The 26,166-nt window shown below is 45.3% G+C and overlaps 2 protein-coding genes across 4 annotated transcripts; one reads left to right on the plus strand and one right to left on the minus strand.

Annotated features, from left to right (window-relative positions):
- Nucleotides 1-813: 813 nt before the first annotated feature.
- On the minus strand, nt 814-19,731 carry LOC6498365 (zinc transporter 2). Of its 2 annotated transcripts, XM_001962594.4 has the most exons (8): nt 19,570-19,731; nt 18,006-18,202; nt 13,929-14,039; nt 12,929-13,049; nt 9,326-9,505; nt 2,250-2,775; nt 1,603-1,750; nt 814-1,141 (listed from the first exon to the last, which is right to left on the minus strand). In XM_001962594.4, the coding sequence occupies exons 1-8, from the start codon at nt 19,599-19,601 to the stop codon at nt 996-998; spliced, it is 1,461 nt and encodes a 486-aa protein (XP_001962630.1). In that variant the 5' UTR covers nt 19,602-19,731; the 3' UTR covers nt 814-995. The 2 variants fall into 2 exon arrangements, with proteins under 2 accessions (XP_001962630.1, XP_014762096.1); XM_014906610.3 differs by lacking the exons at nt 18,006-18,202; nt 19,570-19,731 and adding an exon at nt 17,491-17,813.
- Nucleotides 19,732-19,886: 155 nt separating this feature from the next.
- On the plus strand, nt 19,887-26,025 carry LOC6497171 (SET and MYND domain-containing protein 4). 2 transcript variants are annotated; one of them, XM_032455249.2, is made up of 6 exons: nt 19,887-21,171; nt 22,285-22,525; nt 22,581-22,861; nt 22,936-23,983; nt 24,135-24,477; nt 24,541-24,894. In XM_032455249.2, the coding sequence occupies exons 1-6, from the start codon at nt 20,729-20,731 to the stop codon at nt 24,615-24,617; spliced, it is 2,433 nt and encodes an 810-aa protein (XP_032311140.1). In that variant the 5' UTR covers nt 19,887-20,728; the 3' UTR covers nt 24,618-24,894. The 2 variants fall into 2 exon arrangements, with proteins under 2 accessions (XP_032311140.1, XP_001962629.1); XM_001962593.4 differs by having other exon boundaries at nt 19,892-21,171; nt 24,753-26,025.
- Nucleotides 26,026-26,166: the final 141 nt, after the last annotated feature.

A 26,166-nucleotide genomic window follows, 5' to 3' on the forward strand; every position in this document is an offset into this window, starting at 1 on the left:
ACCCCAACCCTGTGCGCCCCCATAAATTGGCATTAGTTTTGGGCGCGGTGGCCATTTTTGTGTGCATCGCCGAAAGTGGCAGCCATCGGTGGCTTAATAACTTTTATGCGTGTTTGCATATCGCTCTTGCATTGGGTTTTGATCGAAAATACGTATGGAAAAACTCTTCGGCCCATTCCGACCATGGGGAATTACGAAAAATTTGTTGGAAAAATTGCATGAACTAGATAACCAAAGAGATTGCGACTTTGCCAGTAAACTCGTTAAAAAATGCATTTCGATTAAAGCGATTGACGACGTACATATGTCAAAGGCAATCCATTTCATAGTTGATGAAGTCGTAGCCCGTCCATTTTTAGACTGCACCAAGTGATGGGTTAATGTGTCTGTGGTCAGTGGGAAATTAATGTAACTTAATAGGATTATTAGATTGTGGTGGAGCGTTAATAGTTTGCGGTTGAGAGCTTGCCACTTCATACTTTGTCTATAACAAATAAATACCAATTGCAGTCTAGCAGCTTTGTTAATAATTAAGGCAATTTAAAACCCAGTCACTACTCCAACGTCACCTCAACTCTAATAAGTCAGGTATGAAAAATGTCGGTTGTTTCATATTATTGAGGGTATTACTTTATGGGAATTTATCAACATCATCCACCGCCAGCAGGGCCACCTGTTCATGATGAAGTGCACCCACCCCGGGATGGGTGGGTGTGTAGTATCATCACGTAAAGCAGATTATGTTAAACAGCTTCATGAGCCCGACACACGGCGACATGCCAGTGTGATAAGCCGATAAACACGCAGGTAAGCTAAGAAGAAAATCAAATCAAATTTTAATATAGAACTTTGTGGCTGATTTGTGGCCGTCGAGAATTTGTTTACTCATTACATTGTATATATGTATGTTTGTCTCGGTAACACAAAATATTGAATATATATCATAGAATATACTTTGGAATTGGTCGAGCACTTCCTCCTTGTCCACTCTGTGGTCACTTTTCGGGCACATTGCACTGCAGACAACTCTCCATTTGGGCGGTATAATCCTCGATTTGAATGGTAGTCTCAAAAAAGTTGTAGCGCAAATGAACCGCCGAGGTGGCTGCATCCAGGATCTGCTTTGGATTGGCATTGACAGCTGAGAGGGAGTGGAGAGAGAGAGAGAAAGAGAAGGAAACGATTAGCCAGCATCGCAAGGATAACGTTAATGGGGGGTGGACAATGGCCAATGGGCAACTGCCAACTTGCAACTCCATTCACTGGTACTCGCCCTCGCTCTATCAAAATTGTCCACGCTTAAAAAGCCATTTCAAAAATAATTAAGCTAATTGCTCACTGTCTGCCCATGGACATGGACGTGGTAGGGACTAGGAGCGGGCTTCGAGGGGCTACTAACGCTTAAAACAACAACAAATCCATTGGGATAATTACCATCCATGCCCAAAAGCACACACACAATCCCCCCGGACGGCGGACAAACACATGCATCAGCGCAAACGGCGCCCAACGACCTTTCTGGTCTGATTCGGTTTGGTTTGGCCCCGTCCGGCTGAGCCACAAGGCCAAACTGAACGCCATAGCCCTCTGGCTGGTACTTACCAATGGCCAAATGCGCAGATAGCGCCACTTTATTAATGCTCAGCGCCCAGATGCGCAAATTGTGCACCCGCTCAACGCCCTCGATGCCTTGGAAAATCTGCAGGACCTCCGCGTAGTGCATGTAGTTGGGGGTTCCCTCCATCAGCACCTGCCAGGTAACGAAAGTACAACGAAACAACGTAATTTACATTTAATCCGATCACCCACACAATACGTTCAAGATTGCAACATTAATTGCCGTTCTTTAATTGTTTTCATTGCAAACAATTTTACATTGCTTCTCCCATAACTCAATTATATTAATCGAGTTGTCAATTAACGCTGCCAATTTAAATGCAATAGACTTCGAATTCATAATTTTTGATTTTTTAACCGGCTTTAAATCCTTCATACGTATACATTTATTTAAAGTATGTATAATTGCCTTTGGGATTAACAACCTAAAGCAATGCAAAGATTTCAATTATTTTTTAATGTCGGCTTTTCAAAATGCCTTTCATGATTCCCACTGAAAAATTCACTTAATTTTCCATTACTTTATGCAAATAAAATTTTAATATTTTAAGGTATTAAAGTTTAAGCTTGTCAAGCGAAAAGGTTTAAGTAAGATGTTGCAATATTGAACAAAATCCCCAATAAACACTCACCAGTAGGGCATCCTTCATGATCGTAAACGTGGTGAAGAGCACAATGATGGAGAAGACAAACGTACAGATGGGATCAACGATGGCGTATTCCGGCCAGAAGTATATCACTCCGGCGGCGACAAACACGCCCACACTCTGGATGACATCCCCAATCACGTGGATGAGAGCGGCCCGGACATTCATGTTGACGGCTTCGCGGCCTGCTGATCCTCCATGGTGATGGGCACCGGGTGCAGTCTCGGCCAGAACGGCGGCGATTTCTAAATCCAGACTAGGATCCACCAGCTTGGCGTTCTGGTACGAGTATGTTGGCAGCCCGCTGCCCGGTAACTCGGCGTCCTCGGGGGCAAAGGCCACCCCTCCCTCAATGCGCTGCGTGGGCGAGTCGGAGCAGGGCGTGGATGTGGCATGGACGTGGGGGGGCTTCTGCTTCAGCTTTTTGGACTTCTTCGAGGGGGCACCATGGCTGTGGCCATGCCCTCCGCCCAGGCCGTGCGAATGCCCGTGCTGCAGCTGGACGCCCATTCTGGAAATAACGAGAGGTTGGGAAATTGAAAACGTTATCACAAATATTTAATATGCTTGAAAATGTTGCAAGCTATGTTGAGCCGGTCGGCCAGCCGGCTCTGTGTCCAACTTCCAGCCCAACTCCCAACATCCCATTCCTGTCTGGGCCACGTTAGCCTGGCCACAGTACGAAAACAAAAACGCACCCAAAATGTATTTTTTTTTCCCGTTACTTTCCTGTGTTTTATTTGCCGGCCCAAGAGCGGGGTGCTACGGTATGCGGGAAACGCTTTTGCATTGTTTGGCATTTTATTTCAGCATTTTAATGCACCAACAAGACTCGCACCGCACAGTCAAGCAAACATGGGCAGGTCATTCACAGTGGGACCAGGAATCACTTCTTGTAAGTGCTTATTCTATGAGGGATTTCACTCTTAGTACTCTTAGTAAACTGGTTCACAATGTAATATAATATATATATCTCTGAAATCAATCATCAAAATCAAATATTCCACATAGATCTTATCCATAGGTTCCTCTACAAATTACTAAATAAATTCGACAGGATCTTACAATAATATTCGTCATAACTATAGTGGACCAAAGAAAACCCCTATCCTTAAAAAAAGCATCCAACTTATTTTTTAATAGATCCATTACGACCATTTGGTAGCCATTAGCTAAGTGTAATAACCAGTTTTCTGTCGCATTTATATTCAAAACCCTTTAACTAGACTCTATAGGTTTGCAGTCATTTCCATAAATCAATTATATTTTTCTTCGAAAAATAAATAATTTTAGGCACTGTTCTCCGGCCCAGCCAGCACCACGGGTGGGGTGCTGTCCCTGCTCTGTGTACCGGAAGGTGTGTGCGAGTCCTGTGCAAGGGATCCTGCGAGCCGACCATCCAAACTAACCGCTCCTGCCCGATTTCGACCGAGCCGACCCCAGGCCCATCTGGGCTGCTCCAGTTCAGTACGTCCGGACACATTGCCGCATGCAAATACAAATGTATTGTCGAAAATGGCAACCGGTTGACTAACCCACTCCCACTCCCCTGCCTCAGAGCCCCCGTGCCACCCCCCGTGCGCTCTGGCCGCCCCCTCGGCTCACGGCATGCATCAGGCAGTTAATAGCTCGGCACATTGACTTTTTATTCATTTTAAATGCTCCGACATTGCAGATTTATGGGTTTTCTATTTGGGGAAAAAGGCCATGGTCGACCAACCGACATACCAACGGACCAGCGACCGTGTCTGTGGGACCGGGGCTGGACGGAACCGATTTCTCTCTGAGCTCCGTCCGCCGTTGCCGATGCCGGCGGCTGCACTTAGGCGGCTTTTGGCCGAAACAATGCAGTTTCGAGCATCAATAAATAAACTCGCATAAATTACGCACAACCAACCATTGGCAGGACCAAACACAAAGCCCAAAGTGAGCAGTCTTTGCCGGCTCAAACGGATAAAGCTGTTTGTGGGGCGGAACACGGTTCCAACCATTCCAGATGACCCTGGTCGGGTGTCAACGGCTTTGGCTAATTGACGTCAAACCCAATACTGACATCTTGAAGATGAAACATTTATTATTCCACAAATTATATAAAGTATTATTCGATTGGTAGGAGTAGCTCAGTAATAAATTTGATACGATTTCATTATTTCAATAAACATAAATGGGTTTCCACTAATTGGAATTGAGTAAATTAAATTTTCTAATTGCGGCTAAAATTTCTATCCACCATTACATCCGAATATCAAAAGCATAAATTTCATTTTTGATAGTCCCATAAATTGGTATCTGAAAATTTCACGGCGATTGATTTATACGCAGAACGTAAAAGTAAATTTAAAAGTTACTCCGCTTTTGCAGTCCCTGGCGTTTACTCGATACAGTCAAAGCGAAAAAGCTTTTTACGAGGTTCCGTCCCCTTTTTATTCGCGTGGACTGTCTTAGAAACACTGCAGGTCAAATAAATACCAACACTCGGTAGTAAAAAGCGCGTTAATACGAGTGCAATAAACGTGTCCGGCTGTCTTTATTCCTTGGTCCTGTGGTCTTAGTCCTAGACGGAGCTCCAGCCCCATCCTTGTTCCAGAGTCGACAGCTTAACGAGCCACTCATCCGGGTGACAGATCAGACCAGACCAGACCACAGCAGGGTAAACCAAGTCCAGGTCCAGGAGCGTAGCTCTCCCATCATGCCCCAAGACATCCTCCGTGGCTGCAAATCCTGGCAACAGTCACATACGCGACCAAAGCCCAACCAAGCCAAGCAGAGCCACGCCAAGGCGAGCTGAGTCAAGATATGCGCTAATATTTATGTTCCTGTCAATTAAATCAGGACATGGCACATACGCTGCCAGGGCTGCCGCCCTGAGCCAGCAGCTCGCCAGGATTCCTTACCCAGTGCCTGCCCCTTGGCTCGCTGCTGGGTCGCTGGTCCCGGCAACGAGTCCTGGTGTTGTCATGGCTGATGTCGTTTGTTGGCCACTAACGAGGCGAGTAAAGATGCCGCAAAATCAAGGGGAAATGCTTCATTGCGCGCTACAAATTACAGCGACACAGTTGGAACAACAATGCCGGGCTGGTGGGCTGGCGGGCTGGTGGAGCCTGGGCGAAGGTGGCGCTGGTGGCGGGGCCAATGTCGCTAGCATTGGCATTTTTTGCGCTCGAGGACACACACCACGCCAACACACAGACGGGGGGCAGTGACGAGGGACCTTGGTCGGGGTAATGCCTCGGCAATCGGATGTTCAAAGTCGAAAAGCGTATGTGCTCGGCATGGAATCTCTGGCACCACCATGGCGCCCCACCACTGACCACGTGGCCACCAAGCTGGGATCAGTGGTGAGGGAAATTGCCGGACTCGAGGGCTCCTTCTGCCAGTGTTGGTTACTTTCGAGAGGGGAACAAATACAAATTTGACAAGCATAAGTTCATATTTGAATAGTTACGACCCAAGGCCAGGATCTTAGAAATAGTTTCCACTATTTTCTATTTTCAGCAGTGTGATTCTAAGCTTCTTCTAATGCCATCACTTGGCAGCACTACTTTCCAGAGCTGAATGCGATGCTCCGCGCCATTCCGTACAATTTATTTAGTGCCCATCAACGCATTGCCCCACAAGAAGCACCATCCACCGCCTCCCATCTTCCGCCAGCGCTTATATTTATTTGCTCCTTGCTTTTCTTTCTGGCGTCTCCTATTTTTTGTTGCTGTTTGACAAATTATGGCCACATTTGGCCTGGTAGCTTCTTCGCCCTGTGCCGGCCGGGCCATCGCAGCGTGGTCTTAAGAAATTGAAAATGAAATTGAGTTGTCAGGCTAACAAGCTTTTGGCTAGCTTCGGTCTCAAGTGGCTGGCCGGAATGGAGAAACGAATGACTGACGACCAGTCTCAATATTCACATGGCGGAGACTCAATGTGGGAAGTATCTGGTATGAGGGTCGGTAAGTGGCCAATACATGAAAGAAATTATTGAGAATAATGAACAAAATAACGATCAGGCTTCCTTGACGGAACTGCTTCAAGTTGTGACCAAAAAACAAACGATGAGAATGGAAATGAGTAGCAAGGACCTTCCAAGATGGCGTCCTTTTCCGATGGCCTCCCAATATACATAAGCTTTTAAACGCTGGAAATCACCTTGTTTAAAGTGTGAAACCGTCAGGAAAATAAACTTGATTAAATTTTCAAGTTTCCACCTACGTACCTGCCCACTTCCATATCAAATTTATTTGATTGCTTTAAAGAAAAATTCCGTTGTGCATTCATCCATCTGTCCTAACTGCCATTCCAGTTGCTAAGCGCCTTCATCGCCACACTCTGGTTGTAATTGCTTTAGCACCTCTCTGCCACAAGCTGCCCCGCCCCCAAGCTTCCCGCCACAGGATCCTCTCATATTTCACTGGCATTTGCTCTCGCTAATGTCCCACTTGCAGTTTAAGGTCAGGCTTTATGAGAGCTTGTGTGTGTTCGTGTATTGGTGTGAATGATTCTTACAGTAAAGTCTAAACATGACGCACCGTTAACCAAAGCCATAAATTCGGTATTTCAATTTAATGATAAATATACTTGAACACCATTTAAAATGGTATGTAATATTGCCATTAAAATGGTATAAATGAAGTTATATCTTGGTATGTTTGTACACTTGATATGAATATGACAAGATCTTGCTTCTTTATAAAGAAGTTCTTTATAAAGAAGATCTACAGATTTAAATTGTATTTTGTTGTATGCTAAAATTTTATCAATTTATATTACATATATGCTAGAAAGACTTATATATACACCTCTTATAATGAAAATAACCTAATAGATTCCTGGATTAGATCCTTGGATTCTCCTCATTTTTATTAAATCCTCTTAGATCTCTTGTGTTTAAATCTAGTTTCTTAGAATGAGATATATTTTCATAAAATCCTAGAATCAGATCCGAATACTAGCACTTTGCGCTTCCAATTTGAAAAGTATAAATTAAGCTCCGGATTCGTCCAATAAAATTTTACCGTACTAGAGATTTCATTCGACTCCCTTTTTTTTTCTCCAACCATTCTCCGACCATTTCTGCTTTCCTCCATTTGCCTCGCCGCCGCTACCGCTGGCGCTGCTTTGGCCGTCCTAATGGGCGTTTTAACGATGTGAAGTCGACGGACGTCGTTGGCGCCACTCAAAAGTTAACCCAGTAACAACAACAAAAACAACAGCAGTTCACAAAGCAACCGGAAACTTCTATGCGTGTGTGAGTGTGGGCTATGTGGTGTGTGTGTGTATGAGTGTTTTCCTGCTATTTTCGGCATTGTGCTAATTGAACTAAAAACTGAAAAAAAAAGAAGGAAAAAGTCCAGAGAGCGCTCAACGACTAAATGAAACTAAGTAAAAAGCCTTCAATAACAGTGAGAGCAACTTGGACTGCAAAATAGTTGAAATTTGCAGCAAACTCGTTCACAAAATCGCATAACGGTAAAAGGTGGCCATTTAATTTCGTTGTTCGAACACAGGTTGAGGTCCCGACTATAAAGAAGAAGCAGAAGAAGTCAAGGCGTAAGCGGAAGCGGAAGACGTAAAATAGGGAAGTGGACGAGGAAGAAGCTACAGCATTGACTTGACCTAACTTCCTACTTTTATGGCAGCATCCAAAGATGGCCTTAGCCACACCTCACACTCCCCCCTCCCATATTCTTCTTGGCCACAATCTCTAAGCCAGGAGAGTTGCTTCTGCTGCACGTTTTTCACAATCAATTCACGTAATCAAACAATTCAAGTGGCAAACACTGAAAATGCCAACGTCAACTGGAAAATTTTTGCGCTACCCGACCAACTGCCAACAACGGCAACAACAGCAGCAACATAGGTGAGTGGGAAATGGAGGCAAGAGGAGGAGGCGCCACACATAACACGTGTGCTAGTGTGAGGATGGGGGTGAGAAGCTGCCGCTCAGCTCGCCATTGAACGTTGCGATTTATGCGCCAAAAACTATGCTTCGACAGCCACTTGAATGAGCATCACAGAAGGCGCGGGCCGGAGCGGGCGTAGGGTTAAGGGCGCTGGAGGAGGCGTTGCATGCTTGCAGGTGCACTCCACGAAATCAAAACAAGTGGACCGATTAACTATTTAAGCCACGAACACTAAATACTCTTCAGATGATATTAAAACAATATTTCACATAGAGGGAACAAATTAATGAAAAATGTATCTTAATGTATTCAGATACATTCAATACAGATAAAATTAATCAAATTATATATATTAAAGCACTATAATAGATAAATCTCATATGCAGACCTTTAAAATAGTTATTGGAAAGACAAATAACCTTTTAAAATTAAAAATTCCCTTTAAAATAAAACAAAGATTCAGCAAAAAAGCAAGGAAGGTAAAATTTCTTGATAAAAATCACAATAGCCGTGTAAACATAAAAGCAATTGGAAAATTGAAATAGAATTAAATAAGGCGTTAAACTTTGCTGGTTCGATTTATTTTTAGGTTGCCAAAGTAAAATGAAATCCTGTGGCATGAGACTCCCCATTGGCCACCGTTCGGAGCCATATCGAAGCCCTCTTCGATGGCATGCTACCCCATTCCCGTTTAGAGAATTCTCCACCTCTGGGGCTGGCCAACACAAACACAAGCAAACTCCTCGTCGACGTCGCTTTTGGCTTTTGTTGACGCAAGAGGGAAAAATAAAAAAAAAATCGAGAAAAAAATAAGAGAACGAAACGAGAAGAAATTCTAAACTTGTGGAAAAAGTTGTCGCTAAAATGTGGAGAAAGTTGCCGCAACAACTGGCAAATACGTAAGGGAACGCTAGCCGAGAATGGGAATGCGAATGCGAATGGGCCAAGGGAACGGGCCACATTTGCAGTGCAGTTCTGACCCATTTGCTGGCCTGGCCCTTGCCCGGGACAAGTTGATTGCGGCAATTGCAATTGGAAAACTGCCCGAAGGAAAACAGAAAAACTTTGCAGTCACACGAACAGACAACCGGTCAGAGTTGTCCGACTTGGACTGACGTCCCCCAGACAGTTTGGCATCAGAGATCTGCATATCGGATGGATAGTACTTACATGACATTAACCAATATGGCCAGGCCCGATGTGATCAGCATGATCTTGGCATCCACTTCGTAGTCGCCGCTAATGAGGCGTCCGATGGCCAGCCAGACGAGGATTCCAGTGATGACCCAGATCATGAAGACGGAGGCCATGGCTCCAATGACCTCAGCACGATACCAGCCGAAGGACATCCTGTCAAAGATAAAGTGGAAGGAGTTAGGTTATTGAAGTCTTGATGGGAAGTTGGAAAAAGTTGATAAAAAAAAATAATAAAGTTCAGATTGTCACTTTTAATATAATATGAACCTACAAGGTTTAAAAGAGTCTAACTATAGGGATCTAAAAACTATTAAATATCTGTTAGCTAACTCTCAGAGAAATTGCTATAAAATCTGAAAAACATAAAGCCCCAATTGACAAGCCGTCAAATTTTAGGCATAAGCCGACTCTCATCGTAATTCTACATCAATAACCTTAACCCCTCAAATAAACCCCCATAAACCCCTCAAAGCACAATTCTGACACATGAGATAAGCTCCTCAGCCGCACATCGCAATACAAATTGGAGTTGACATTGAGCCTGGCGAGTGCGGGGATGTTAAAAATTAACATGAGTTGATAAATGTGACCAAAATTTGTCAAATGCTATTTTAATTTCAGTCTCACAGGTTTGTACTTTTCGGGGCGCGGTCTCGTCCCCAGATGATAATTTTCGGGGCTCGAAATGAGCACTCGAGAATGGGGGGAGTGTTTTTTTGAATTTCCCTAATGTAACGAGCGTTTTGCATGTGCGTCCCCGCTGCTAATTTTTTGTATATTATTTTTTGGTTGGGTCAAAGTCAACACCTGAACGACAACGACGACGACGGCGATGGCGACGGCGACGGCGACGAAGTCGAGGGTCGTTCAATTAAAGCCAAACCCAGACCAGAAAACAAGCCATGCCGCATCAGAGCGAGCCAAAGCCACCAGACCATACCCACCGAGCCACCAACCCACCAGAACACCGGAAGCCGACAGGTAAAAAGGGGGCGGTTACGGGGCTACCACTCTCGTTATAAAATTGAAATAATGGCAAAAGGCAACAATTTTGCCAGCCTGCTAACTAATGCGATGCCAGAAGGCAGCAGGCAGCTACAGCAACGAATGTCTCGCCATAATAATACAATTTAATTTCCAGCAAACATCCGTCGTGTCCCCCATCCTCCCGGTATTCCCTCATTGTGTCAATGTATGGTGGAGCCCTCGGTATATGTGTATACAAAATATATATATATACGTTAGTTGGGGCCTTGCAGTTGGCGTTGCAAGTGCAGCCATTTGCTTAATGACCGCCTGCTGCTGTCGGTCCGCTCCCCAGACCCTCTAGTCGTTGGTCCTTCGCTCCCAGATGAAGGGCCTCAGCTACCTCAATGGCGGTTCTGGGCACACTGGGTCTGAATCAAATAATTAATATAAAGTAGCCAAAACACTTAATTGGAACTATCCATAAAGGAGTTTTATTGATTTTCTGGTAAAACTATATTATGTTAAAAGTATTATCAAAATTAGATTTCATTTTTGACACAATACAGTTTAACAGATCCTACTTTTAAATATCCTTGTTTATACGTCCAGATTTTTTTACTCTTGTCTAGTAAATTTTTGAATTTATTCCAGTATTTACATTCAAAATATCAACAAATATCTTATAGAAAATCCTTGAAGTTTTTTTTTTTTTTAAATATTTGATTTCTTCGCCATGAAACAGAGGTTTATATTAATAAAATGTATCAAGCTTTAGCATTTTTCTGAATAATAAAACTAAATTGAAATAATCCACTGTATTATACTTAGTTGTCGTTCATTTTGCATTTCGTTTTCTGCGTTTGCCTTTGCAATTGTGCAAATGTGTTTTGTTTTGATAAATTAGGCTTGTCAACTCGGCAACGCCAGCGCCGGAGCTAGCGCCAAAATGGGTGGAAAGAAGCCCGAAGGAGGAGGGCTGCGAACCGCACTGAAACCAAGCCCGACCAGAAGACCAGGCCCAAAAGAGACGCATTCAACCAGACTGAGACTGAGGCTGGGGCTTAGGCAGAGAGCCCTCTCCTCCGTGCAGAATGCAGCACCAACAGCATCATGCATCTTGCACACAAACACTCAGAAATAAAAAAATTGTAAGGTTCGATTATAAGTAACATTATTTGCATTAATTATACGTCTTTGAAATTGCCCAAAAAAGTATGCTAATTTTATTTTAAAACTCAACGGGGGAGTTAGCGATGACTGCTTAAGAAACAAGGGATTTCTCTTGAAGATTCTGGCTCTATATTTCTGATTTGTAGCATATATCTTTCTATATTGTAAGAGTTTTAATTTTGTGTATATAAATATCTCTTTTAGCTCTTTCCCAGAACATAAAATGAAAAATAAAATAGCATATTTTGCAAAGTGTAGCCACCAGAGAGTACAAGACCAACTGAAACAAAAACAGAAGCAACATCAACGCACACCGACTAGGAGATGGAGGCACAGTCTGAGTCTGGTGGCATGAGCGAAATTTACAAAATTACCATGCAACACGCTTGAAATTGCAAAAGTTTTTCATTATTCACTTTGTGGCTGCAGTCGAGTCGTCGAGTGAGTGAGATTTTTGCATGAATGAGCAGAACGTGCCGTTCGCCTCCCTCCTTCTAGTTGAGCGCAAGATGGATGCCATGGCAGGAGGGGTCCCAGTGGTAAGGGGATGGGGGTACGGTGGTAAGAGAGGGTGCACTGTTCCCAAAGACCAATTGAAAAATGTGCAACGGCCGAACGTATAGTACATAGTACGCAGAGGCAGAGGCAACAGAAACAGCAGCAGCAGGAGCAGCAATAGCAATAGGAACCATTGCAGCAGCCACAGACGCTAGAGGAAGGCACTGGAAATTTGGAAACAGGCTTTTCGCCTAATTAGACGATGGCGAATGGGAAAATGCAGGCAGCAGCGGAGACACGGCTGCTTGGGAATTCAGAAACACAGGAAGAATAGTCCAGTCGAGCGACAGAAATTATGGTGGCAGAGCAAGCGTATAAAAGTGGAATATAAATTGCATGGCATTGCAGATACACTAGTTTGGAAATGGGGAGCTTCCTTTAAAGGCTTGACACTATACTTTATGTTTTAAAAATTGCTAAATATTACTACGAATATGAATACGATATATTAATGTAAATATCCAGTCGCATCTCCGTTCTTAGTCATAAAGTATAAGCTCAAAAACTATCTATTCTTGATCGTAAAAACCTATTCCCTGGAATAAAAGTTTCAGGTCTTATTCCTTATATATTTATAGACTAAATAACAGTATCAGAAGTCTTTCTTTAAACTTCTTGTTTCAATTGACCATCACATCTTGGTCATAAATACTCAAGTTACGTTTCAACATTATTTTTCCCAGTAAAGTCCCGAATAGTCCGGTCCTGTAGTTAAGGAGGGGATAGCATACAGCTTGAGGCAAAAGTTGACACCAGCCAACGACTAAAAGGAATGCAGAAAAGATTGAAAGTTTACGTTTTATTGATTTCCCTTCCCCCACACCCCCCAGTGACTTCTGGCAGTGTCTTCATTTGCCGTCTCCGGCTGGGAGTACTTACCGCTGCGTAGATGGGCGTCCGGCAATCCAAATGGCAAACAACGAGATCATAAAACTGGCGAAATCGGTGAGCAAATGTGCGGCGTCTGTTGCGATGGCCAGACTGTTCGATAGGACGCCACCTGTTCCAGGTCGGGTGCGAGAGTAAATAAATGCGCAAAAAATTAACTCGACAATCTGTGGGAATTGTGGATGCTGATTGGGGCTGGAGGTGGCTGGTGGAGGCTGTTGGGGGGAGACAATCCCCCGGATTTTGTCGGAAAACAGTAAAAGGGAGGAGTTTTCACTTGCTTACTCGGCTCTTTCGTTCTATTTTTACACTGGAGAGACCCGGAGCACAACAATTTCGATTTGAAAGGACGACAGAAAAAAAGTGCAAAGTAAGGGACACAAAAAAAAGAAGAAATCCCTTCCTCGGACTGGCCCCGAGTCCTGGTTTCCGTCCGATCCGGGTATGGAACATTGTAGGTAATTGCAAAGCGATTAACGGCAACAGCCGTCGAAGCACCGACGACAACGTCGCCACTCGAAAATTAAATGTTTATTGTATAACCAACCGATCCGCCACCCCTTCGCCCCGTGGCCGTCATAAATGGAGGAGGGTTGACAGCAGACAGTAAGCCCTTCCGGTCGCCATATTGTTGCACTTCCGGTCCTCAGTTTTTAATCGTCTCGCCGTTGTCGTTGCTGTTGTCGTCGTCTTCATCGTCGTCGTCTCCTTCGTGTCCCTTTTTGCCTTTTATACTGTATCCTTTTTTTTTTACTTCTGCCGTCCGCATTGTTTGACTTAACATTTTTTGCTTTTCCTCTTCATTTTTTGTTTATTTGTTGGCTCAGATTCTCAGAGGTGAGCAAAATTAGTTTGGGAATTGAGCGAAAAGAGGAAATAGAAAACGCAATTGAAAGAGCAAGGATTGAGGGGGAGAGAGGGTCACCAGGAGACAATAAAAGAAGGGATTTCCCTACACCCACACACACACACACACATTAACTGGACTCACCCACAATTTCAGCAATCATGAAGACCAGGCACAGTATGCTGGCTACGATCAACTTCCGGCGCGCCTTTATGTCCACGCCCTCGCTTCGGGCCCGATGGCAATGATCCCGCACTGAAAAGGAAAACGGTAAAGGATAATTAACTCAAGAGTTTATTTACAAGACCTATTCAATTGCTAATCAGTGTTTTTCTTTCAAGGCACTTTAATAACAAAATATCATGTAAAGGAATAATTTCAAAAAATGTTTATTAATACATATTGGGCCGATTGTAATCAATTTTAAGATTCATGTGCAGCTGGCCAAAGTACAACAATAGCAGATTTGGAACAAAAGCCTCGCACTTGATTGATTTATTTACATCGTGTTTTCCTATTACTCGTGTGCGAAATATGAGTCTTTACAATATCCTCCGCTTCACGTCACTTTGTGATTCCTTTAAGCCCCGATTAAGTCTGCCAGGCGTACAATTTTTGCTCGAAAGTGTTAAATTAACAATGTGGCTGGGCTGTCGCCCGGCACACACATGCAAATCGCACTGGATCCCCTTTGGGAAACACTTTTCCCTTCGCCCATCTGTTATGTCGTTGCGCAGGCAATACATATTTACAAAACAGGCATTTAAATTTATTTAACATGGTACGTGAATAATGACCACCAACGCTGCTCCTGCTGCTCCTGCTGCTCCTACTTGGCTGCCACGCCCCTCCCATATGGATTCTCTATATGGCCCATTTCCTGGAGTTCCAAGCTTGTTTTTTATGTTATATTTTCCTTCTGGTTTTATTCTTTTTCGGTGTCAGTGACAGGCGAAAGTTGGTAGTTGCTTGGCTTGGTTTGGTTCGCTAGCTGGCTGGTTGGTTGGTTGGTTGGTTGGTCGGCTAGGAGCAGTCTATTAAATACTTTATTGCATTTGTCGCAGCCGTATTTCATGCTTTGTCATTTCCGCTGCATTTTCTTTGCACTTGCCCTGGTCGCTTCCACTCCCACTCTTGCCCCATCTCAGATTTTTCCGTCCTGTGCGCCTTGTAGAGCAGCTTTCCATTGTTCGAAGCGGGAAAAGCTGCAGGAGCGTCCAGAGGAAGGTGGCTGCATCCACACACACATATGCCACACACATGTGTGTGCTCCAGCATATGCTCCACTGCTCGGCAGTTGGGAGCCATAGAGATGAGCTCGTGATGGGGTATCCTTCTTGATGTTAATTATCCTAATTACATTGAAATAAAATAAGTTACTGAACATGTGTTTATTTGGTTCGCCTCTGAATATCCTTTTTGTTTCTTATTGTGCGTGTCACCCAACATGTGAGGCATCTCATCACTGGCCAGGGTGTCGGAGTGAGCGCGGTTTCTTCATTTGAATCCAGCGCAAGGCCACCGACACCAGGCCTTCGTCTGACGGCAACCTCTTCCTGCTCCTGCTCCTGTTCCTGGTTCTTCGACCGTTCACGACTCTGCACAGCCGTGTCCGCATCCGCATCCGCATCCGAATCCGAATCCTTTGCTTTCACATGCTCCCTCTCGCACTTACACAATGGTAGTAACAATGCCAGCAGCGAAATTAAATTCCTGTGCATAACCAAAGCCCAGCACTGGCAGTACTGGAACAGCAATGGCAGTGGCGAAGATTGTGGCACGTGGATATTTCACCTATTAGACCCGCATCCAGTTCCGTTGCAGCCGAGGCAGCCGCATGCACTGCAGCCAGCTGATGCATAAGAATCGTCATACTTGCAATTTAAACAACTCCGATCCATCTGCATCTTTAATTGGTCACCTTGGACCGTTCGCCTTGTTTGTATGCGCAATGCGGAAAGTATGTTGAGGATCCAGAGCACCCGGACTCGGAGCTCAGGCTTGGGCCGTAAGGGGGATGGGATGGTGGGTGTCACATGCTTCCTTGGCATTCACGGATGTGATTTTTCTCCTTCGCATCCATCTCTTATTTGCCATGGCAACAATTGTGCACTGCACTTGCACTTATAAATAATTAATGATGTCGGAGGCAAGGGTCAGCACCGAACACAACTCGATCCCAAGTGTTGGCTTACGAGCATTAATTTAATAGACGGAAATCTGCGACAAGAGCCACTCTATTATGTGCAAATATTAATTCCAGTAGCTCGTCTATTGGCAAGACTATTTTCATCCAAAGACGAAAGGTTAAGTAATGGGAATATTTTACCATTTTTTCCGAGACAATGGATACTTTTGAAGACTGGTTTGCGATAAAGTCTGATCAAGTATTATTTGTCCACTGACTTAAACATGCAAGAATTGGAAACTCCTCTAAGGTATACAGTATTCCTCATCATCAAATAATTGGACTTGTCTTCCTCCCTCATTAGCTAGTTACCTCTTGTTGGTGCCGGTTCATAGATTTTGTATATGTCTCTGGTAACAATGGGACTGGATTTGCCCACGGGAGCCAGAGAGAACGTATTTGCATTGTTTAGTACTCCAGTACTGGCTGGAAATCCTCCCATCTTGACCGAGCTTACCGAACGACTAACTACTTGACCGGTCCAGCTACAGCTCCGGGGCAACCTATTCGATGCTACTGACTAAAGCTACGATTGAATGCACGGAGAGCCCCCAGAACGGCGGCCTAATTCATTCTATCTACATGGAGCTTATATGGAAGTGTATGTGCTAGTTGTATATGCTAAGTTTCGAGCATGTGCTAGTGGAGAACGCTCCGGTTCTGAGACGGCCAGCCATCGTCGAACGTCTAAAGTCTAGACACAACTTAATTTCATTTCGGGCTCGTTCGTCTGCCAATAAATCGAATCATCCGAAAAAGAGGGAATATAAATATCGATTCTTTATTCGACACTTTCGACTAGCAGATGCCCAATAACCAGTCACCGTAAAAATCTCACAATAATGATTATTCTCAGAGCGAAAAATATGATAAACCAACAAGAACCTGAACTATCTGAACTAAAAAAATGTCAGTTAATGTAACTAAATATCAGACAAGTTTGAGGTTTCTTGTTTAACCCATTAAATCATCTCTTTACAGGGTAAAGTGCCTAGAATGAAGAATTTAGTGCCCAGTATGACTAACCGACTTCGTGGAGGAAATTAAAATATAAACTTGACACCGCCACATCGATTTCTAGGTATCTGACTATGCGGAGCTACTCGCTTTGGGAAAGGAATGGGCCAAACATTTATTTGGTCCATCGACGATGTCATACGTAAATTATGGTGGCGAACGTTCGTTCCACTGGCTCCTCCGCTACTCCACCACTCCGCTCCTCCGGCGATTTATGACATATGGCCGTAGTCGGATGCGGTCTGTTCTCAGCAGCGGTGTGTCAGCAAAGAGCATAAATTTTGATTATGCCCCATTTGGAGGGAGGGAGGCTGACGAAGGGAGAAAGCTGGAGCTGAAACTGGAGCTGGAGCTGGATGGATAGGTTGGATGCTGAGAGCCACCATAATTTGGTTTGCCTGCCAGCCTCGAGAATCATCAGCTGATTGATGGCCGAGGCGGAGGCGGCGTTTCGCCGGGATATTGGAGTAGGTGGTAAGTGGTAAGTGGTCGTCTGCTCACCGTATTCGTGCACCATTTCCAGGCGGCATTTGTCCAGAGCCGATGTCGCCTTCATTCGATATGGTAGGGCGCCGTTCTCTTCCGTCGATTTCCGTGCCATTTTCCAATTAGCAAGCGTTTACCCGATATTATAGCTCCTCACTCACCCATATAGCTTCAGTTTCGGTTAGCTCCCAGCAAAAAACTTAGGGCACTTAGGAACAATCAAACATCTACAATATTATGTATACACCCACACAAAATAAAACACGAAAATTACAATGTGAAAACTAATTTTGTTGATTCTTGTTGTTGTCGATTTTGATTTGTTTGCATTTGACTTTTAGTGCAGAATACAGAATAAAATGCCGCTGCCTGCTGCGTTTTCTTGATAATTTATGAATGACTGCAAATTGCTCCGCTCCGAGGGAGTCCGCACTGATTGAAAGCGACACGAAAGTGCCCCACAGTTTGTCACAGTCACTGCGACCCCACCTTTAACCCCACAATGCACCATGCCGCCCTCCTTGACTTACCTTCGATGTTGTTGGAGCGTCCGTGTAAACAAAAAATTTGTGCAGGTGTTGAGGGCGTTGCCGGGTGATTGTTGTTGCCATTGCCAGCGCTTCCAGTCTCACCTGCCCGGCCCTGTCCCTGGGCCTGGCCCTGGCCCTGTCCCTGCTCCAGCAGGTGGAACGAAGGTGCTGTGCCATAGTTACTCCGGTGCGTCCGTCTACGAAAAATAAAGATGCTTCTGTTAAAGAAGTCTTTCTGATAATGAGTTTAAAAGGACTAGAGCTATTACACTTTTCTTTGTCCTTTAAAATTGAAAATCAAGGTCTGGGATATAGAATCTATAAGCCGAGATTATAATTCGGTTAACCTAATTAAGTAATCCCCAACTATTTGGCTAGTCCCAACTCTATTTAATAGTTAGATTGCCATTTTTAATGTCACGTAAAAGTCTGCAAACTAATGTTTTAATTAAAGCGGTTTATTTTGTATTCTGGGGCTTCTTCCCCTTTGTTTCCTTAAGTTTCTATAGAAATGTACTTGTTTTCCACAGTAAACAAGTGAAAGAGCCACGAGAAGAATGAGAAGTAACTGCAGCCGCAGAAGCAAAAGCAGCGCCAAGTTGGAGAACTTTTTTGGAGAAGCTTCAACTCCAAAAACCCCAACCGAGAATTAAAACGTACCGTTGCCGGTGATGGTGCCAACACAACGGCAACTGCGGCATTTAACCAGACACAATGTAACCGGGGCGTCACGCCCCCAACCTTCTCATGGATCCTGGGCTAAAAGGACATTCCCTCGCCCGCTACCGCTCCTGGCCATCAGCAGGCAGTTCCCACTGTAATGAGCTGATGCTTCGGAAAGCGAGGAAAGGGTTCTTTTTTTTTTGATAGGTGCTAAAATGAAAAGTGCAGCGAAAAATTCAATTTGAAGTTTTGTTACTTAACGCAAACTACGATGACTACTTAAAGGCCACGCCCCCGTGCCCGCCGCCTTCATCAGCGCACAGCACGTAAGGGTGCGTGTGGGTGTGTGATGTGATGTGCCCGTTGATAAGTATGTGCCGTATGTGTGAGTGGGCGGGGGAGCTGGCAGGGCTGGCGAGGCTGGGCACTGTCGTTCGCCGGGTGGGGGAGGGCAAGTGCGCGTAATTTTTACTACGAAAAGTGCAAATGGCGCTAAACTACTTGCTCTGCAACTTTCCAACGCAATTGCAGCCGGGCGGGCGCAAAGAAAAAAAAAATTGTTAAAGCTGCCAGGGGGGGAGGCGGGACAGCAATAAAATATGGCAAAAAAAATATATATATATATATAAGGAAAATACGTAGCCGGCGCACTTTATTTAAGCTCCTCTATCCGAACTTTTGGAGGCCTCTGCGCACCTAGAATCCCAAGGCCCGGGACCCGTCACAGTTGTCGCCGCTCCCACGCGGTCCGCTCTTACGCCTATTTAACAAATCAGCAGCTCATTTGGCGCTTTATGTTAATTTTTGGCCAAAAGAGATTTTATTTTGGCCAACTTTTTGCGTCACGAAACTTTTTGGATAAGGCCAGGAGGCGATAAACCGTTTTCCTCCTCCAACTTACTTGGCAATCGGTGTATCCTCGTTTCTGGACATTGTATAATTAATTTATTTTTTGTATTTTCGCCTCAATTAACAATCAAATTAACACAAAAGACACGTACTACGGCAGCAACGTTACTACAGAGAATGTGAACGACAAGTGTTCATCAAAACGGGAGATCCCGTCCAGCCACCTACTTTCCTGATCAGAGGCTGGGAGTGATAAGATCAAGACAAATAGCAGATAAGCCCAGATAAAACTTACAACTCCTAGGGTCTACAGAAACTGAGAGCCGAGTGCAGTGCATGTGTGTCTGTTTGTTTTCTTGGTGCGAGAAACGAATTGGATAAAGGCGGAGGGGAGCAGCGGGACTGGGCTTGGAAGTTCTTATCGGTGGAGCTCATCCAGAATGGATATAGCACACGGTCTGCTAATTGCTCCCTTCAATGATGGTAACGTGCGGTAAGACAAGACCAGCGTTCCAGCGTTGTTTACTTTCGTGGAGTGGAGTGGAGATTTAGTAGGCCGCCAGATACAGCCAGATACAGGGGGTGGATGAATAATAATAAATAAGTTGATAAGTCAAAGCTTGGCGCCCAAGAGCAGAGCTGCCAGACATTCAAAAAAAGTTCAAAAGCGATATATCGGCTTGGGGCCAACAGAATTTAGAAAGTGACACTTGTTGGAATTTAAACCAATAATTTTTTAGCAAGGCAATGATTGTACAATAATTTGGTTTTATAATAATATAATAATAAATATAATATATTGTTATCTAAGAATTTCATTATGGAACACGTTGCCAAAACTTTCAAAATGGCGTTTAAGTTGGACTCCTCGTATAAACATGGCGGCAAGTATAGTCAGCGGAAAAGGGTGAGCCTTAACGGTATTAAATAACGGTATTGGGACTATCGAAAGAACCAACGATAAAACCGTTAGAAAGCCCACCACCAACGCAGAGGCGATGTTTAAAAAATCAATATGAAGGCCACAACGTGCAGGAATTCGCTGAAGTTTAGCAACCGTTATTAGCCAATCATGTCGGGGAGTTGTGCAAACGAATGATAGCAAATAAATTGCCGAGACTGCTGTTGCAGTGACGAAATGCCCAACTAAACGGATCGAGCGCGAGAAACCCGAAAAAAGCGAGTCCGAAGCACCAACAAGGCACCAAGTGATGGCCTCTTCCTCTTCCTCTGCGCGTGTGAACAACAAAGCCGCCCTCGCTTCCGCTTCCGCCGCTGCTGCTGTCGCCTCTGCTTCTTCCTCATCCACCGTTCCAGCTCCTGTTCCTATTCCTGCTTCAGCTACTGCTCCCACTGCAACGCTCGGCGAGCTGATTGGCCAGCAACTGCAGCAACTCAACCCGGACGAGTTGATCTACAAGGATGAGCTGCAACTGCTCCTGCTCCTGACCCCCGTTCAGCGACAGAAGCTGAGCCGGGAGCTCGAGGATGGCGACATTGGGGCGAGCACGTCGTCGGCACCGCTCTCCCGCCCGGAGAACCCCGAGGAGGATGATGACCTGATAGGGGCGGTGGGCGGTCTGAGTCTCGCCTCCCCAACCACAACCACAGCGGCGACAACAGCAACGACCAAGGAGCCGCTGCTGGATTTTAGGTAAAAAAAGAGTGTCCTTATAGTGTGTTGTGTGTAAAGGGATACAAGGATATATAAGTATATCCTTGAAATTCTATACGCTGCTTAAGAAACTTCCACTTTTTATTCGCTTTCGACCGAAAGTATTTTTTTGTGAAACGAGTATTATTGGAACCAGAAATAGGCTAGGAGCCAGTGAAGGACAAAGAAGCAAATTCATAATTCTAATTTTTGCAAAGGATCTAAAGGCCTTATTCCTTCATCTCCCAAGTCCAGTAGATCAGACTTGGATCCATTCTATCTCGTGTGATTTTTTTGTGTGGAGCTAATCTGACAGAAGAGTTCCAAGCCAGTAGTCTTTTAGGTGACCTAAATGGTATCACAGATTGGATATTGAGATGGTGGAAGGCAGGATTAATTCTGTTCTCGAATAAGGATTTTGGAAACCCTGATCCCCATACCCTAATCCACAAGAGAGTAACTCTAATTGCAATAATAGACCTCATAATAATAGTCCTTAGTAGGAGTCCATGAGGAGGGCTTGGTAGATGGATACTTAGTAAACACTGTGGTGTCTTGTCCGAATGTTAATCTATATTGATCCTCTTGAGATCTAAGTGGTTTAGGAGGAGCATCTGAAGAGTGTGAAGAGCTGACGCTGTAGGGACTAGAAGAGGTAGATGGACGTCTCTCTACCTCCCTCAGAATCTTGAGAGGAACTGGACTCTCCATGAGGAAAGGTATAGGGTAGTAGTGAGGTCCGGTGATGGAATTAATTTAATTTGAGTGGCTATGCTAATCTGCCAATAAGCCCCACAAAATTGGTTTGTAAATTTTCCAAGCTATCGTGTGAGTGAGTGGTAGCCGACAGCCGACAGGCGACAGGCAGCAAGCGGTGGGTGGTGCTATTTTGCTATGTGACTTGGCTAGGTGGCTAGGTGGTTCAGTGGCTGGCTGGTTGGGTGGTTGGGTGGTGGGCGTTGATTTATCACCCCTGGTCGTGGCTTTTGATTGCATGCATTCGTACGTTTAAGTTAAGCAGCATTGTTTGCTGTCGAATTGAGAATTTGGGTCACTTCGTTTTGACATTTGCCGTGAATAATTAAGCCGCCCTCCTTTCCCATAATTGCACAGAACCCACGTACTCAAATGGTTTCAACATCTACGCCACCAGACGGGCCACTTCAAGTCCGAGGAGGAGTCGCGACGCCTGCGAGAGGCCGGCAACGATTCGTACCGCAAGGAGAAGCATCCGCTCAAGGCCAGCGATCTCTTCACGGAGGCCATATTCTTGGCCCCAGCCCGGAACACGCTGGCCGCCGCTCTGGCCCACGCCAACCGCTCCCTAGTCCTCTACGACTGCGGCCTTTATGCGGTAAGAGCTCTACCCAACGCAGCTTATATAAGATTTATAGTCTTTTGTGTTTTAGGAATCCTATGACGACTGCCTATGCGCCCTGGATCTGGGCTATCCGGAGGAATACTTGCCATTGATTAAGCTGCGCCAAGCCGCCTGTGCCTTAAAATTGCGCAACTTTGCGCTCTGCGAGGAGCATCTGCACGAGCTCCTGCACGTTGAACTGAACCAGGTCTTCGAGACGCGAACCCACGAGCTCTGGCACCAGTGCGAGGTCCTCAAGGTGGAACGCTTCGAGATGGCCGTGCAAACGGGCGACGATTTGGACACCAACGACTCGAAAGCCTTCGAAATGTGAGTGCCATTGAAGGTCTAGCCCGCACTTTCTTTGATTTCTGATATCCTTGCAATGCCCTTTGTTCCCACAGAGCATGGCTGGATAACTCGTCTTCACTGCACACCACCCGGGCCGTGGCCAAGAACGCGCTGATCTTCGAGTCAGAGGCAGTGGCCATGGTGCCGAGCGGCAACTGCCGGGTGTGCGACAATTGCGGGATCACCCAGTTCATTCCCTTCCCCTGCATTTACTGTTCCAACCGGCTGGTGGTCTACTGCTCCCGCCAGTGCCGCTTCAAGCACGCCCCGATCCATGCGGTGGAGTGTTTCGGCCACCAGATCGAGTTGTTCGAGTCCTTCGGCGAGGTGTTTGGGATGCCGCGCCTCCTGCAACTGGCACTCCGAATGCTGATAACAGGACTGCCGGAGATGTTGGCTCACTGCCGGAAGAAACCGACGCTTAGCAAGTTGTGGTCGGCCATCAACGGGGGACTGGTGGAGCGACAGGATATCGCGTACAGTGCTGTGCTGCGTCTGGAGCGACTGAGGGAGGAGCACGCCTCGGAAACGGTGATTGCTCTGGCCCTGGCCTCCCATGTCCTGGCAATATACCTGAGCAAGTGCACCACCTTCTTCGAGCAGTTGGAGAAGAGCCTGCCGTCAGCCTCCCGGATGTCGAGCGCCGAGTGGGAGTTGCTTTGTGCCGCGCTCCTAATGCGTCACATTGGCCAGCTGCGTCACCGATCGCTCACACTATGCCGATCCTTTGTCATGCCGGCGGATCCGCACGTCTTTTCGCCACTGAACGAGTTCCAGTTGTGGGCATCGCCCATGCGCCTCCAGGAGGGCCACCTCCATCTGCTAGCCGGCGAAGTGGCCGTCGTCTCCTATGCCGTCTATCCAGACACATTGAGTCTCTGCCGGCACAGCTGCTCCTCGACGATCTGCTCCAAGCAGTCCGGCCGCAAGATGACGGCGCTGGCCCTACTCGACCTGCCGGCGGGCTCCGGTATCTACAACTGCTTCGCCAGTGGCAACTATCAGCAGTTGCGCCGGGAGGAGCGCACCAGACAGCTCAAGGATCGCGGCATCAGGTGTCACTGCAATGCCTGTCAGCTTTCGCACGCGGATGATCAGTTCGTAAGTCAGGGAAACTGTATCCCAGAATGTGCACTAGTTCCTTCTGGAGGAGTAACTGCCTCTTATCATTCCAGAAGAGAAACTGACGTACATTTTGATGCACATTTGATGTAAACTATTTGATTCAAATTTGAAATTTCACTTCCCGCAGCACAAGTTCCATCGCTACCGTTGTGATAACCCCAAGTGCATGGAAGTCTTCACACCCGACGCCCTGCCCCACGCTCCGAATCTGCGCTGGTGGTTATCCGAGGACTATACCCAGCCGGAGTGCAATGGCGCCGAGCTGATAGTGTGCCCCCGCTGCGGCGAGGCCCAGAAACTGGAGTGGTTCTGGTCGTTCCACACCTCGCTCATCGATTGCGAGCTGATCGAGGAGCGCTGCAAGCTGTACGCGGCCATCGAACGGGCCGAGGGGCACCTGATGGACCTGCACGAGTGCAAGGTGGCCCTGGCCAGGCTGCTGGTGGAGCAGTGCCTGATGGTGCACAGAGGTGAGTATGGTCTCTGCCCAGAGGGGCGTCATGAGATTTCATTAAACGTGTACTCATTGCCAGCTCACTGTTCCCACTTGGTTCAGCACTTTTCCACCCTACTAGAGATACTGATTTGTTTTTCTTACAAAGTTTTTTGATTATTTTTTGAAGATAACATAGCTCCTTATAGAAGGGGTTGGGCCTACCCCACTTCCTTATGAACTATCTCTTTATAAACTATCTTTCTCTGTCCGCTCCTCTAACTCTTAAATCTTGAACGAAACCCCGAATAGAGGGTGCCACCGTGCTGGACGACTGGGAATTCAACAAGCTGGGCTCCATCATGCGAGCCGTACTCCCCGGCGTGATGGCCCAGTACGGCGGACAGTCGATCGAGTACGTGAAGTACTTCGCCTACTTCTGGGACGTAATGGCGCTGAGCAACTACAAGTGCAATGACCGGGAGCTAATGCAAATGCTTAACGCTTTGGAGTTCATCGCGGACGAGTTCAAGGATATATTCATAAACTACTACGAGGATTATATTGCGCCCAAGTTTGCTGAAGAGTCCTATGGCAGTGTCGTAGATACGCAGGTTTAGAAACTAATTCAATGGATGGGCAGGCGAGCCGACTCAGAAGCAACTCAAAAATACTTAGATCTGTTTTACTCTGTAGAGAATACAACAAATAATACACAAACAAAAAACCAGAAAAATTTAGGAAAATTCTATTGTTGAAACCATGCGAGAGACACATAACATATAATACATGCAAGCGTACTTTGTGCTATTATTAAAAAAAAATGGTGCTGAGATATTAAATTGTACGAAACGAATGTTACATTCATTTAGGTGACTAAGTCGGAGCAAGTCGATGATGGAGAGGAATCAAAACGATCATACATATTATTGTACTAGTAGGAGTCATATCATGCACATTTTGTTCATATCACACCTAGGAAATGATTAACTGAATAATTAACTGATCGATTGATTGATATGGCAAATGACTTTTTCATTTTGCATTGCGAGCAATATTTACGAATCATCAAAATGCTAAAGCTGCTACTTCCCGGGGGCTGCCCACTGGTCGCTCTTTTAAATTTAGTTCAATTTTAGGCCCTTATCCGGAACGTCTCGGGCGCCCAGTGAGCAGCCCCACTGGATCTATTAAGTAAACAAATAGATAAATGCAACTCTAATTATAAGCATTATTTTAGCTTCTGAGAAGCTTCTACCTAAGCTTAGACACCAATCCAATCCCCGATTGTTTGCATTACACAAAATTATTTTTTAGTCCAAACATCCAGAGAAGTCCTTTAATCACAGACATATGTATTTGCTTGCCAACGGGCAGCCTGACTGTAAGCTTTTAATGCTTAAAAATCAGATAGGAATCAAACGCAATCGCTGCAGAAACAAACAGACAAGAGAACAATTTAAATTAATTAATATTCAAATTGTATTTAACAAACAAAATGTTTTTCAAACCTCGCCTTAATTTTTTGAAAGTGTTTTGGATTATACGAATTAACGAAATAACGAAAAAATCAAATACAAAATGCACTGAAAACGCAAAGACCAGGCCGATCTCACACCGACACACCCACATGTGGACACACAAAATCACACACGCGACGAATATAAATAAATACCAAATACAAATTTCAACAAGATACTTAAACCAACTTCTAGTAGCTAAACAA

The sequence above is a fragment of the Drosophila ananassae genome, chromosome 3R (assembly GCF_017639315.1).
Source record: "Drosophila ananassae strain 14024-0371.13 chromosome 3R, ASM1763931v2, whole genome shotgun sequence".
Classification (NCBI taxonomy): domain Eukaryota; kingdom Metazoa; phylum Arthropoda; class Insecta; order Diptera; family Drosophilidae; genus Drosophila; species Drosophila ananassae.

Bases quoted from the DNA above. Each gene is read 5' to 3' on its own strand.
- LOC6498365 (XM_001962594.4), bottom strand. From the start codon at position 19,601: ATGTCCAGAAACGAGGATACACCGATTGCCAA. The intron at 13,050-13,928 runs GTGAGTCCAGTT...GACCTGGAACAG, and splicing joins CATGATTGCTGAAATTGTGG to GTGGCGTCCTATCGAACAGT. The intron at 1,751-2,249 runs GTGAGTGTTTAT...GTTACCTGGCAG, and splicing joins TCATGAAGGATGCCCTACTG to GTGCTGATGGAGGGAACCCC.
- LOC6497171 (XM_001962593.4), top strand. From the start codon at position 20,729: ATGGCCTCTTCCTCTTCCTCTGCGCGTGTGAACAACAAAGCCGCCCTC. The intron at 21,172-22,284 runs GTAAAAAAAGAG...ATAATTGCACAG, and splicing joins GAGCCGCTGCTGGATTTTAG to AACCCACGTACTCAAATGGT. The intron at 22,862-22,935 runs GTGAGTGCCATT...TTGTTCCCACAG, and splicing joins GACTCGAAAGCCTTCGAAAT to AGCATGGCTGGATAACTCGT.